Genomic DNA, 12,735 nt, shown 5'->3' on the forward strand with positions numbered 1-12,735 from the left:
AGAAGGAAATGCTGCAAGAAGGATGAGTTAGGAAAGGTTAATGGGGATAAATAGATTGTGGGTAAGGATAGGGCATGATGTGAGATGGTGCACTGCCTGCTTGAAACCATGGTGGTAAGAGTGGGATTGCCTTTGTGAGGTAGTTCCATATATTGGAAGAACAAAAGAGTTGATGTGTGCATTCAGCCTGGATCTTGGAACTTCAACCAGGAGGGGGTTACTGGAAGAACGCATGCATCCACAAGTTGCTGGGGAGAGTCGGGGGACTGATCAGAGGGAGTTCGACCAGAGGAAAGCAGGTAAAACACAGACAGGCCACCGACCTGCCTGCAATGTGAGAGCAACAGACCTTGTGCCTTGGCCTAAATGTGGGAGATCTTCATAGTGCTGAGAGCTTTAGATTCCATAGAATCTAGGAGAGACTGATGTGATGTTGGGGTGCCAGCCCATTGAAGAGAGCAGTACTCTAATGAACTATGGGCAAAGGCCTTCTACATTGAGAGTAGTTTTCATTTTTCAAGGAAAAACTTGGAATAATGGAGGATGCCAAGTCTGCAGTTGAATATCTGAGCCAGAAGTTTCTCAACACCTGTGAATGTTTACTTGATTTGAAATGATGGTTGCACACATCACGTTTGATGTTCTTAAGTGTCACAGCGATGGTATTTTAGCAAATATTTTATTTTGTACTTTGGTGTAGTTTATCATTTACTGGAGGTGAAAGTTAAATTGCACTTTCACCTTTTTGTCAGCACTTACTCTTTTAAATACTTTCATTTTAGAGGTCGATGTACTCATCAGCAAACGTAGTCATCAAAATGGTGCACATAAAAAAAAAAAATATATATATATATTTTTGACAGACGTGGATGTGAACTCCATAGCAATATCGCAAGAAAGAACGCCATTTTGCTGTGCCACTGGGAAGGGGGCTGCCCTTAGGACACTCTGAAGACTTTGTATGACTGAGGATGCCCAGGACGCTTTGTAGTCCATCTTTGAAATGTGGTTTACCTAAGAAAGATCATGGCTGATAGTGAGACCCAGGAGTTTGAATGATTGAACTTCTTCAGGAGGATTGGGTGGGGGGTGGGGGGGGAGGGCGGTTGCCAAACGGTCCTTTCAGAGAGAGATAGTGAGAATGTGAGGTTTGTCTGGATTGAAAGATTTATTCCCAGTGTTTGACCAGCTTGTGACTTTGTCTGAACTTCTTTGTTTCTTCTTGTATCTCTTCACAAAAAGTTAAATGGTAATAAAAGCATGCGCAGATTATAATTTATTTTCAGTAGCTCAGGACCATAGCGTTTCGGGACCATAGCTCAGTATTTTAGGCCACGACACAGTTCCACCTCAATTCCACTCTGGTCGCAGCCCTCCCCCCCCCCCTGCCAAACCTATTTTGTGACCATTAAATCATCAGAGTGCTCCTCAGGTTGGAGCACCCTGATGGTACAGATGAGACAACAGGATGACATTCAAGATATTCATTGTCATGGCCTTAACTCGTCAATGAATCCAGATTTGCAAACATCCATCATTACATGTTTTGTATGATCTCATTTTACCTCTGGAAAGTCAGGATGCATGTAGCAACTTCCAATATCTGTAGCAAGAGACAAGATCAATAAGTTGTACCATTGTCACTCGGGAATATCTCCCACCCTAGCTCACAACAACGTCCTTTTGTGATAAACACAAGGGCTTCAAAGAGGTGTGATAGCTTTCCACATACCATAATCACATCTATTTGCAGTAAACATTTGGAGTGGGGGGCAGGAACAGATAATTTGTGAATAATACTACAAATACGAGGGGCAGTCAAAAAGTAATTGTAAAATGGTGACAAGTCTGAAGACGACGATGGTTCACGAGCGGTATTTGACGATGTAGATTGTTTCAGAAGTCAAGGATGAGACAATGTGATAATGTTTGACCAAGTTATAAAAATGATCAACATGATGTGGTACGAGTGACGGGTTATTAGCTGCAAAATGTCGAAAACCCGGTTTCGTTCAACGACTTTCAAAATTTGACCTTTGCATAACCTTTAAAGGTCACAAAACAATGTTGTGGACATTAAAATAAGGAAACAGGATACGTGCTATAGCTTATTGGAGTTAGTTCGTCGAAAACCCGGTTCGATTCCCACAACTTTGAAAATTTGACCTTTGTGACCTTTAAAAGTCAAAGGTCAAGGATTATGACCTTTGGTGCAAAACTTCCTCTGGAACATTCCAGGAACAATATAATGTCATATAGGCTATATGGCATTTCGCACTCCTCGGATTATCCATACTTTGATGAAATCAGCGTAAAAACAAACTTGAAGGGGGCGCCACGGGCAAGGTGTTCGAGATGGAGCAAAATGGTTTCAAGACTTTAGGTGGGGAATGACCTCAAGATTATGCATAAAAAATATTGTCATCCTAACTCTCAAAGTTTTGGCGGTCGTATGATTTTTATGTCAAAATTCGAAATTTTCTAAGTTCATGACCTTGTGACCTTGACCTTGGGACGAAAATGAAAAATCGAGCTCTGTGGGGCTATGCAGGTGCCATTGGGCTAACCAAATACCGAAACCCCTGCCAGATTTGACAAACCCCTCGGAGAATAAATTTTTTTATGTCAAAATTCACAATTTTCTAAGTTCGTGACCTTGACCTTGGGATGAAAATGAAAAATCGAGCTCCATGGGGCTATGCAGGTGCCATTGGGCTAACCAAATACCGAAACCCCTGTCAGATGCGACAAACCCCCTAGGAGAAGATGTAACTTGAAATCGGCTACCCCCTAAAAACATGCTTTTGGGCGTGGCTCCGCCCATATTGGGCGCACCATGCCCATTTTCAGGAAAACGCAACAAGATCATGATATAAACCTCGCACCAAAATTTTGTCAGGATCGGATCAAAACCCATGGAGCTATGCTCGGGACAGACAGACAGACAGACAGACAGACAATAACGAATATAGTGGTCACTTTTTTTTTTTTTCGTGAACCAATATAAATTTGAGAATGTAATGTGTGTAGTTATAGATGACGTATGTTTTATCAATGGGTAAGAGTCATCTTTTGCCTGTTATAGATCTGGCAATATTGAGCGTATGACGTCAATGGAGCAGTTCCAAGATGGCGGCTCCTTTGAAGCATACACCAGGGAGGAGCAACGTTCTGTCATCCGTTTTTTGAGAAGTGAGGGTGTGGATCCCAGTAAAATCCATCGCAGAATGAAAATGCAATATGGTGACTCATGTTTATCGCTGCAGCAGGTGTACGACTGGGACAGGAAGTTTAAAAGTGATGTTCTTTCATTTCAGGTTTGAGTTGTCTAGGCATGTACCTTGCAGACACTTTGTGGAACCCCGGCACGTTGTGAATGATATGGTGTGCTGAACCATGGCTAATGTTCAATTGAGAGACCACTTTATCCAGTGTAAAGTGACTGTTTTCCATTAGCACGCGCTCAACTCCTGCAACCATTTCTGTTGCGTCGGTTGTGTGAGGCCGGCCCGAGTGAGCAGCGTCTGCCACACTGGACACTCCACTTTTGAACTTCCTGTCCCAGTCGTACACCTGCTGCAGCGATAAACATGCCTCACCATATTGCATTTTCATTCTGAGATGGATTTCACTGAGATTCACACCCTCACTTCCCAATAAACGGATGACAGAACGTTGCTCCTCCCTATTGCATGCTTCTAAGGAAGCCGCCATCTTGGAACTGCTCGACTGATGTCATCAGGGCCGGATTTATGTGTTGCGAGGCCCTGGGCCCAAGAAGTACGTGGGGCCCTCTCAGGGCCGCAGCCATTTTTACTTCATATATGCTTATAAAAGTATTCATATATAAATGCACCAACCTCGGCTGGGCAAAAGAAAAAAACACGGTTTATGTGTAAAAACATGTATTTCAGAAACTACAAGTAACAAAAGTTTATATACAAGAAACACCACTATGGATGAAAACAACGGAACAGAGAAAATAATCGCAAAACCAAAACGTGATGGTATCATCTCAAATCTCAATGTAGAAAGTTTTTTTTTTTTTGTCGTTTTTGCAGATATGATTGCATAATTGCACACGTTGGGGGTAATTGCTTCAATATATTTGCGAGATGTTAAAAACTTACAGAATCTTTTAGCTTCTTCCTTGCTTTGATTCGCGCAAAGTCCTCGATTGTTTCACGTGTGCTTATTCTCCTGAATAGTTTGTGTTCAGCACTCAGTATGGCCAGCGATGCCAAACGATCTTGGCCGATCGTACTACGCAGATAGTTCTTGATCCTTTTCAATTTTGAGAATGATCGTTCTCCCGTACAGTTCGTGACAAACATTGACAGGTATACCCACAAAGCTATCTCCACGTTGGCGAACGCTGCCACCATATCGTAGTTGTGGATTGTGGAAAACGTCGTAGTTTCAGACAATTTTTCCGAGTCTTCTGTCTGCATCGTCTTGAGAAATGCCTGGAAATGTACAATTTCCGAAACCAGAGAAGGTTCCAGGTCGTTTGGGTAACTCTTGACCAGGTCTGCACCGGAGTCGCGGAGCTTATCTGTCTGCATGGTCGTTATTTCTGAAAAGAATGAGAAACGTTGACGGAGTGTTCCATAGGCCTTGAGGCGATCTCCTAGTGACGTTGTTAGCTGATCAATGATGGGTATGTAGGATGTGGTCCTGAATCTCTCTCTGGGCGGTAACTTGGTGTCATCGGCGCTGTGTACTTCATCATGGTGTCGCTTCCTCCTTCGAACATGTCGCCGATCGTCTTCGTACTTGCTGTGACCACATTTATCAATAGCGATATGTTCAAAGTCGTCGAACCGTTCCCGTAGGTCCTGTACGAACTCTGTCAGTGATTCGAGTAGTTTCACTGCCGTGTTCAAATCGAGCCCTGGCTTTTGTAACTGCTGACTTGTCGCATTGAACCTCTTTCAAATTTCCTGCCATGTTACTCGCAGCATCACCGTCTCAAGTTTTTCCAATTCCTTCAGAATAGCGGATGCCTCATTTTTGGCCTCTGCCTTTAGATGTTCATCCATTGCAAGATCGTCAAGTACCGTGATATTTTGCTGGAATCCATTGGCCAGTGCTTCTACAGCATCTGCACGGGCCGACCACCGTGTATCTGACAAGCACTTGACGACTGGCATGTGTTTCAGTGCATCGCGATGTTTGCGCCAACGATAGGTTGACTTCACGAGATAAACATACAGCCGTTGAACGATACCAAACAGAGTCACAGCAGCCGTGCAGCACTCAGCAGCACACATCCCGATGAGGTTGAGAGAATGAGCCATGCAAGGAACAAACTCGGCGAATTCGCAACGACTTTTTAGGTGCGCCTGGATGCCGCGGTATTTTCCAGACATGTTGCTGGCGTTGTCGTACGATTGACTGTGACAGTCAGAGATCGGAATTTTATTCGTTTGGAGAAAATCAAGAACTACGTCTGCGATCTCCTTTCCGGTATGATTCAGTAAGGGCACGAATGTCAAGAAACACTCTACTGGCCCCTCTGGCAACACGTAGCAGATGGTTAGACATAGCTGGTCAGTGTGCGACACGTCCGGAGTGGAGTCCACTGATATGGAGTAATATTTGGCCCTCCGAACTTCCGCTACAATGGCACTCAGAACTTTTCTACCCAGCACATTGATTAGTTCGTTACATACTGTCGATGAGAGGTAGTTTACGTTACCGCTCCCTTTGTTGGCATGTTTATGGAGATGTGCCGCAAGGAAAGTGTCGAACTTGCTCAGAAGCTCCATCACTCCCAGGTAATTTCTGTTATGTACCGAACCGATCACCTCGTCATCACCTCGGATGGGCAGACCACGTTCACATAGAAACATGAGGACATCCACGCACCGTCGTAGCACTTCTTGCCAGTAGTGCTGTTCTGACTCGTACTGACGAACTAGTCCAGCGTTAACGTGGCCTTGTAATGATTTTCTGCTGGCCAGGCTCGACATTGCCTGTTTATGCTGATCTGAATTACTGTGTCCTTCTATCGACTCCCTCGCGTGTTTCCAATCTTGGAACCCGGATGTAAACCGACTTTTAGTGTCTGACATGGGTGACATGAGACGGCAAATAAAACAGAACAGACGGCCGGTCTCTTCAGAATAGCGCGGCCAACTGAGATCGATTTCTTCTCCAGATAACGTGTGTTTTCTACTGAACAAATTTTTTTGTACAATGACGAGTTTTATTTCCATCACGGACAGCGGAGTTCTTGTAGTCACTGTCTACATTACGACATTGTGCACTACCCTTCTCGATCCAGTAGTTTTGGAACTTCTCTGGTAGCTGGTCTGGCCAAAGGCCAATGTCTTTTTCATAATCTTCAGCCGTTTCGCTGTTTACTTCTGAACCACATTCTGAAGCAGAATCGTTTGAGTTTTTATCACCGCTAGCATCAGCAGCACTGAAACAAGGAGCAGGGCCAACAGCAGATAATGCTGACGTAGTCGTAGCAATGTTTCCCTTTGCGTTGTTATCCTGTTCATTGTATAACCCGACTGTGGCTGTTGTACTCTTAAGCCAACTTGTAATTTTGGGTAGCTTGTTCCGTTCGCTTTTGGCTGCTATGCTTTCCTTCCGCTTGGCCGCACCAAACTGGTATTTTCTTCCTCGATCACGTTCACATTCCGCCATGGCTCAACCAGGTCCACACAAAGGCAGTTCCTACAATAGAAAGCAATATTTCAGCAGTTGACACCTAACACACCTTAATAATAATAAACGACGTATATTAACGTGGATTGATAAGAAGCCTAGGGCTTGTCGAGTATCTCTCCATGGCTCAGATTATTATTGTGAGGTGTGTCTCTCTAGTGGAGGAAACCGGAGAACCTGGAGGAAACCACCGTGTCTCGGCCATGACGCATGATTTACATATGCCACCAGTAGGATTCGAACCCACTCCGCCGAATCCACATAGAGGTGACCAGCCAGCAACCTTACTATTCTGCCACCGAGACACACCTTGTAAGTATAATAAAATATTATCTGGTGTGTAAACTTGAATTGCACAATTAAAGTATAACCACCCCAGCAGTACGCCTGCGCAGTACATAGCAAACATAGTGTTACGGCTGTGGAAATTCGCAATACAGCATAAAGGGTCCTTAGATCAGTTATGACGCTAAGTTTATGTGCAGATAGTTCCCCACCATTGTTTAAAGGGAATTCTTCATGTTCACCGGGCTGTGACTCTTTGAGATCGCCATTTTTCTTTTTTCTATTGTTATTTTGAACAAACCTCCACGGGCATATGCCACGGGGGCAGTGTACTGGGCACGGGCGACCCTCTGAAAGGGACCCGGGGTGCCAATATGCCACGTGGGCATCGAGGGGGAGTTGCCAGAGAGGGCACTCCCCAGTTTTAGGGAGCTGGTAGGCTCGGAGGCAGTGTAGTGCCTGGGGGTGCCATTGTTGGGGAATCGGCAGAGGGTAGTTCCTGCCAAGGGAGCCACGCGTCCCAGCTACGAAACCGTGTGAGGGCACGGGAAGAAAATTGGGGGGCATGGCCCGAAATTTGAGAGGACACAAACACAGGCGACAGGAATCTGGGTTGTTAGAACCAATAGTTTAAGCGAGAGGGGCTTGTTGAAAGCCCCGGGGTAGTTAAAAGTTAAATGATCGGGTGGATTAGGAAGTGTACCGCTCCGCACCATCCATCCCTTCGCTCTCGTTGTGGGCCGCTGGACCCACTTGGGATAAAGAAGATTGCTGAAGTCTGAGGAGGCCATTCTGAAGCTTCGTTGGGCCTCGACACAGGACGCTAGCTCTCCCTTATTCCCCTCCGGGAAGGGAACGTAGGGGTTGGGAGTAGGCTAGGAGACAGGATAGGTTAGCCGAACAGAGACTGTAAAGGGGGTTAGGAGACATTTATAGTGGGGAAGTAAAAATAAAAAAATAAGTTGGGGTTAAATTGATCTTTGACAAATTAAGGGGGTGGGTATGGACAGAGACAGGCAAAGGCGATAGGTTGGGAGGGAGAGTGTAGGGTAGGTCCGAGCCCGCCTTCCGAGTGGCCAGCACCACCGCACTCCCTCCACCAACCTTCTTGAACAAGGCAAGAGGCCAGCCAACTTCATCTGCTGGCTGTTTGCTGCAAGGCCTGTGCCGGTCGGATCGTCTGCTGGCTGTTTGCGACCAGGCCTGTGCCGGCCACGTCATCCGCTGGCTGTTGCTGCAAGGCCTGTGCCGGTCGATCGTCCGCCGGCTGTTTTTGCTACAGCGGCCTTGTCATGCCATGCCATGCCTTGCCTGCCTGCCTTTGCCATGACCCATGCCTGCTGCCCCGTTCTGTTTTGCATTCCCCCCCCCCCCCACTGTCATTACCATGTGCGCCAGGATCCTCATGCATTTTGAACAAACCTCCACGCAAGCAACAAGCCGCGTTGAAAACCGTCGAACAAAAAAGGGAACCAAGAGTTCCGATGGGCGCACGGATTTTTCCCGCCTGTTTCTCCGAGGAGTGTGACGGAGGCAGGGGGAGGGCAGCTCGCCACCGATTGGTGGATGAACAGCGTGAGGTGGTCGGGGTGAGGGAACGCCCCTTTTTGGGAAGCTTCCAGAAGGGAGGTGGAGCCAGAAACGGGGCGGAGCGAAGGGAGGAGCCCGGAGTTATTTAAGGCGGACAGCAACGTGCCTCGCTCTTCGTTTTGGGCTTCTCTCTCTCTCTCTCTCTCTCTGGTCCATGAGCTCTCGCCCTGTGGTCCATCATCCGCTCTCTCTCTGGTCCATGAGCTCTCGCCCTGTGGTCCATCATCCGCTCTCTCTCTCTCTCTCTCTCTCTCTGGTCCATGAGCTCTCGCCCTGTGGTCCATCATCCGCTCTCTCTCTCTCTCTCTGGTCCATGAGCTCTCGCCCTGTGGTCCATCATCCGTTCTCTCTCTGGTCCTGAAGCCCCTTTTGCCCTTCAGTCTTTTCTTGTTTGGTCGTGGGTCGTGAAAGCACCAGCGGCAACGCCGGAGAGAGCTCGCTGACCACGCCAGGGGCCCGAGGTCAGGCGCGGCTACGCGGCCGTGGGGCGTCGACGTCGCAACCTGTCCATCGCGCCACGAGGGCGCGGCTATGCAAGGCCATGGGGAGTCGACGTCGCGACCTGCCCACCGTCGCGCCACAAGGGCGTGGGTAAGACCCTTCGGTCTCACGGGACCTGTTCGCTCCTCCAGGTCCTGTGCCATAAAGGTTTACGAACTCTGTCTACCTCCCTGCCTATGGGGAGGGTTTTTCTTTGTTTTCGTATGCATGCTGTGGCGCCATGTCCTGCCAAGTAGAAACTGTGTAAGTGACTGTGCTTGTAAATAATAATTGTAGTCGGTGGTATTGCTTTTGCTTCTGTGTGCCTGTACATTGCATGACTGCCTTGGCTGTATATACGTCTGCTGTTTAAATAAATGTCCTTGTGTGAAATGTATCCCGTTCGTCGTCTTTTTCCCTTTTGAAAGTGCCATCTTGAATCTCGGAATAACTTAGTAGTGGGTTTTGAACACCCGAGTAAAGAAGAGAATCTCATCCGTCGAGGTCGGCGATAACACCGCTCGGTTATCACTGTAGCACGGAACGGACCGCTTGAGCGGTTCGTGTCCTCGGCTGACCTGCGGCGAGGTACGATCGCCCGGTCGACCACTCGCGCAGGTACTTAGGTCAGTAGAATTTGGCGAGCAACCCTATCCTGCGTGGGTGGGCAATTGGCACGGTCATGGTGAGGTTAAACCCCCACCCATGACTGGCTCCTGGCGGTAGTTCCAGGAGGGTCACGACTGAATTGTCCGTCCGGTGGGCGATGCGGTTGCGATTGAAGTTACGCAATCGCTCGCGCGCCAGGCGAGCCAGAATTCGTAACAATAGATTCAGGGGCGGGTGTGTAATTTTGCAAAAATGAAATCGAGACGGCCATAGCTTGCTGGGTTTGGGAAAACCCTCAATTTGTGTGACCTATTTCTGTGGTAGACCTTAAGATTGCGCTCTTGTGATCAGTGGAAAGGAAAAAAAGTAAGTTCAAAGATGTAAAATAAATGACAAACATAACCAAACAGATGCCAAATTAACAGGGATATTGAGTATTTGTTTTGTGATTCACTTACCATTTACACAAACGAACTAGATTTTTTTCACAAACAAACAAAAGGGGGAAAATAGCGGAATTTCTTGTAATCTGTGCGTTTGCGCGGGGCCCCTGGGAGGCGTGGGGCCATGGCTCTGTGGGCCCTGCCCTAAATCCAGCCCTGGATGTCATACGCTCAATGTTGCCAGATGTATAACAGGCAAAACATGACTCTTACCCATAAATATAAGATATGTCGTCTGCAACTACACACATTACATTCTCGAATTTATATTGACATTTTAAAGTTACTTATTGACTACCCCTCGTATGATGTTGCATGTCTGCCCCATCTGAAGGATGGCTTGCACATTGATCAATCGTCCTGCCTGCGAAACAGCAGGATGACAGTTTATAGCTATAAATCAAGATTTGAACCAAAGCTCGACAACTCAGAACAGTGTGCCCAGAGCATTTTATGTTGTACTGTGACAAAAACAAATACAACTCACAAGGGTTACTAATATCCTCAGCCATCTCTCGTGTAACACTTGGTTCACATCACTCCTTTCGAGAATAACAAAAAAACATTTCTTCTGTTCAGAGTTTTGTAATCAAAATGCGGCTTTCAAACACTGAATAAGATGCATGAGTGATTGACGTGTACAAATCTAAATTTCACACAATTAACACATTAATTTATGATCTTGTCATGAGTTGTTGCAAAGTAATGCTCTTTGTGTATTGTTAACGACGATAGGTCACCTTGCTCTCATGCTCACAGGTCTGTGCGATGGTTGGACCGCTGTGTGGCTGTGCATTGTGGACCCAGCCACCAGACTCTGTTTGCCATCATCCAGGGAGGCCTCGATGAGAAACTTCGATTGTCCTGTCTCCAGGGTTTGAACTTTATTTTCTTCTTATTTGGTATTTGAGCTTGTCTCACCTTCTCCTCCCTCTACCACTGAAAGTGTGTGGAGGTTATGTTTTCACCCCTGTCTGTCTATCTATCTGTTTATGAACAGGATATCTCAAAAAGTTGTGGATGGATTCCAATGAAATTTGGTGGAGATGTTCGGTGTTTGACAAGGACGAATTGATTCGATTTTGGTGAAGATCCAGATCCGGATCCGGATGCGATAATTTTTTTAAAGTCATTCTTCACCGTTGAGAGATAGGGCCAAAAATGTGACATAGCACGATATCTCTAAAAGTTGTGGACGGATTCGGACGAAACTTGGTGGACAGGTTGGGTGTGTGACAAGGACATTTGATTTTGCTGAAGATCCAAATCTGGATCTGGGTACGAGAATTTTTTTTAATTTCAAGTGATTCTTCACCATTGAGGGATGGGGCCAAAAACGATATATAGCACGATGTTTCAAAAAGTTGTGAATGAGTTATGACAAAACTTGGTGGATGAGTTCATTAAGTGACAATAACAAGCCAATTTTATTTTGGTTAAGGTCCAGATCCAGATTCGGCCTCTCAGTGGGATTCAAAACGTTAACTGTTTTGCCTGGCAGAGGTCTGCGCTGCACCAAGTCCTGTTTTCGTTTGAATTGTTATTTCCTTGGGGATTGTTTTTCAAATTTTATCCCTGAACCCGGATGTTCCCCTCTAAATGGGTTTACGATTTGTAACCGCTGGTTGATGTTCTTGGATATCTGGTTTAAGACACTACTTTTAAGTTGTACTTAATGTTGTGTCAACCTCTTACTCCTCTTTAACCCTTCCTTCGTAGAAATGTGCCGTCGTCCTGTCGGTGGATATGCCATTGGGGGATTGAGTGGGGGTGAGGAGAAAGAGAGTTTCTGGCGCATGGTGGTTCTTTGTACTTCTGTATTACCCCGAGATAAACCCCGTTATCTCATGGGAGTCGGGTAACTTTATTTTTTCTCATCGCTTCTTTGATGTTGTGTTTTGTGTAATTATCTGGTGGTTTTTGTCAGGCAGTTTATAATTTTGGTGCTCAGTTTGCTGGTGTAGCATGCTGCTTGGATAACGTGGCAGGGTAAAGGGCCACCCTGTTTGGGAAAGAATATTGTTGACTTTCCAAAAAAAACCTTGAGGTGTCTGCTATTTTCTTCTGGGAACTTTTTTGATTGAATTCTCAATTTGATTCTTCTTTCAAAATGTAATTTTTGTTCAAGACTGTTATGCGTACATCACATCATTAAAGCAATTTTTTTTGTCATTAAAATGTGACTGGTGATACATGTTATATAATATACAGTATTGCGAACCATGATGTCTGTCCGTGTGTTCGTCTGTCTCTCATTTCTGGTGGCCGCTTCCCTGCGTTTGAAAAGCTCCGTGTGCCGGCAAAGCTCAACATTCACTTTCTTGTTGCATGAATTACTTAAAAAAAAAATATATATATATATATATATATATATATATATATATATATATATATATATATATATATATATATATATATATATATATATATATATATATATATATATATATATATATATATTGTCCCTTCCAGTAATCCATAATATCAACATGAACATCTGGATTAAAGATTTTTTTTCTTTTTTTATTTTGTAAGTGATTCTTCACCATTTTGAGATATGGCCAATAATGACATATTAGTAGTCATTTATGAAGGATTTGTAACGAATGTTCGGGGAACTCTGTTTAAAAGTGTTTTCGAGATCAAA

General features: G+C 45.4%; 1 protein-coding gene across 4 annotated transcripts in view; it reads left to right on the top strand.

Annotated features, from left to right (window-relative positions):
• The window catches only part of QTRT1 (queuine tRNA-ribosyltransferase catalytic subunit 1), a 28,172-nt gene that overhangs the window by 6,847 nt on the left and 8,590 nt on the right, over positions 1–12,735 (top strand). For all 4 annotated transcript variants that reach the window (XM_085883134.1, XM_085883132.1, XM_085883135.1 and 1 more), the window contains exons 5-6: positions 10,848–10,963; positions 11,808–11,946. In XM_085883134.1, coding sequence (XP_085739260.1) covers positions 10,848–10,963; positions 11,808–11,946 — 255 coding nt within the window. The remainder of the gene's footprint in view (positions 1–10,847; positions 10,964–11,807; positions 11,947–12,735) is intronic.

This window comes from Eptatretus burgeri, chromosome 5 (genome assembly GCF_056783735.1).
Source record: "Eptatretus burgeri isolate ZD-2024b chromosome 5, Ebu_testis_v1, whole genome shotgun sequence".
In the NCBI taxonomy this organism is placed as follows: Eukaryota; Metazoa; Chordata; class Myxini; order Myxiniformes; family Myxinidae; genus Eptatretus; species Eptatretus burgeri.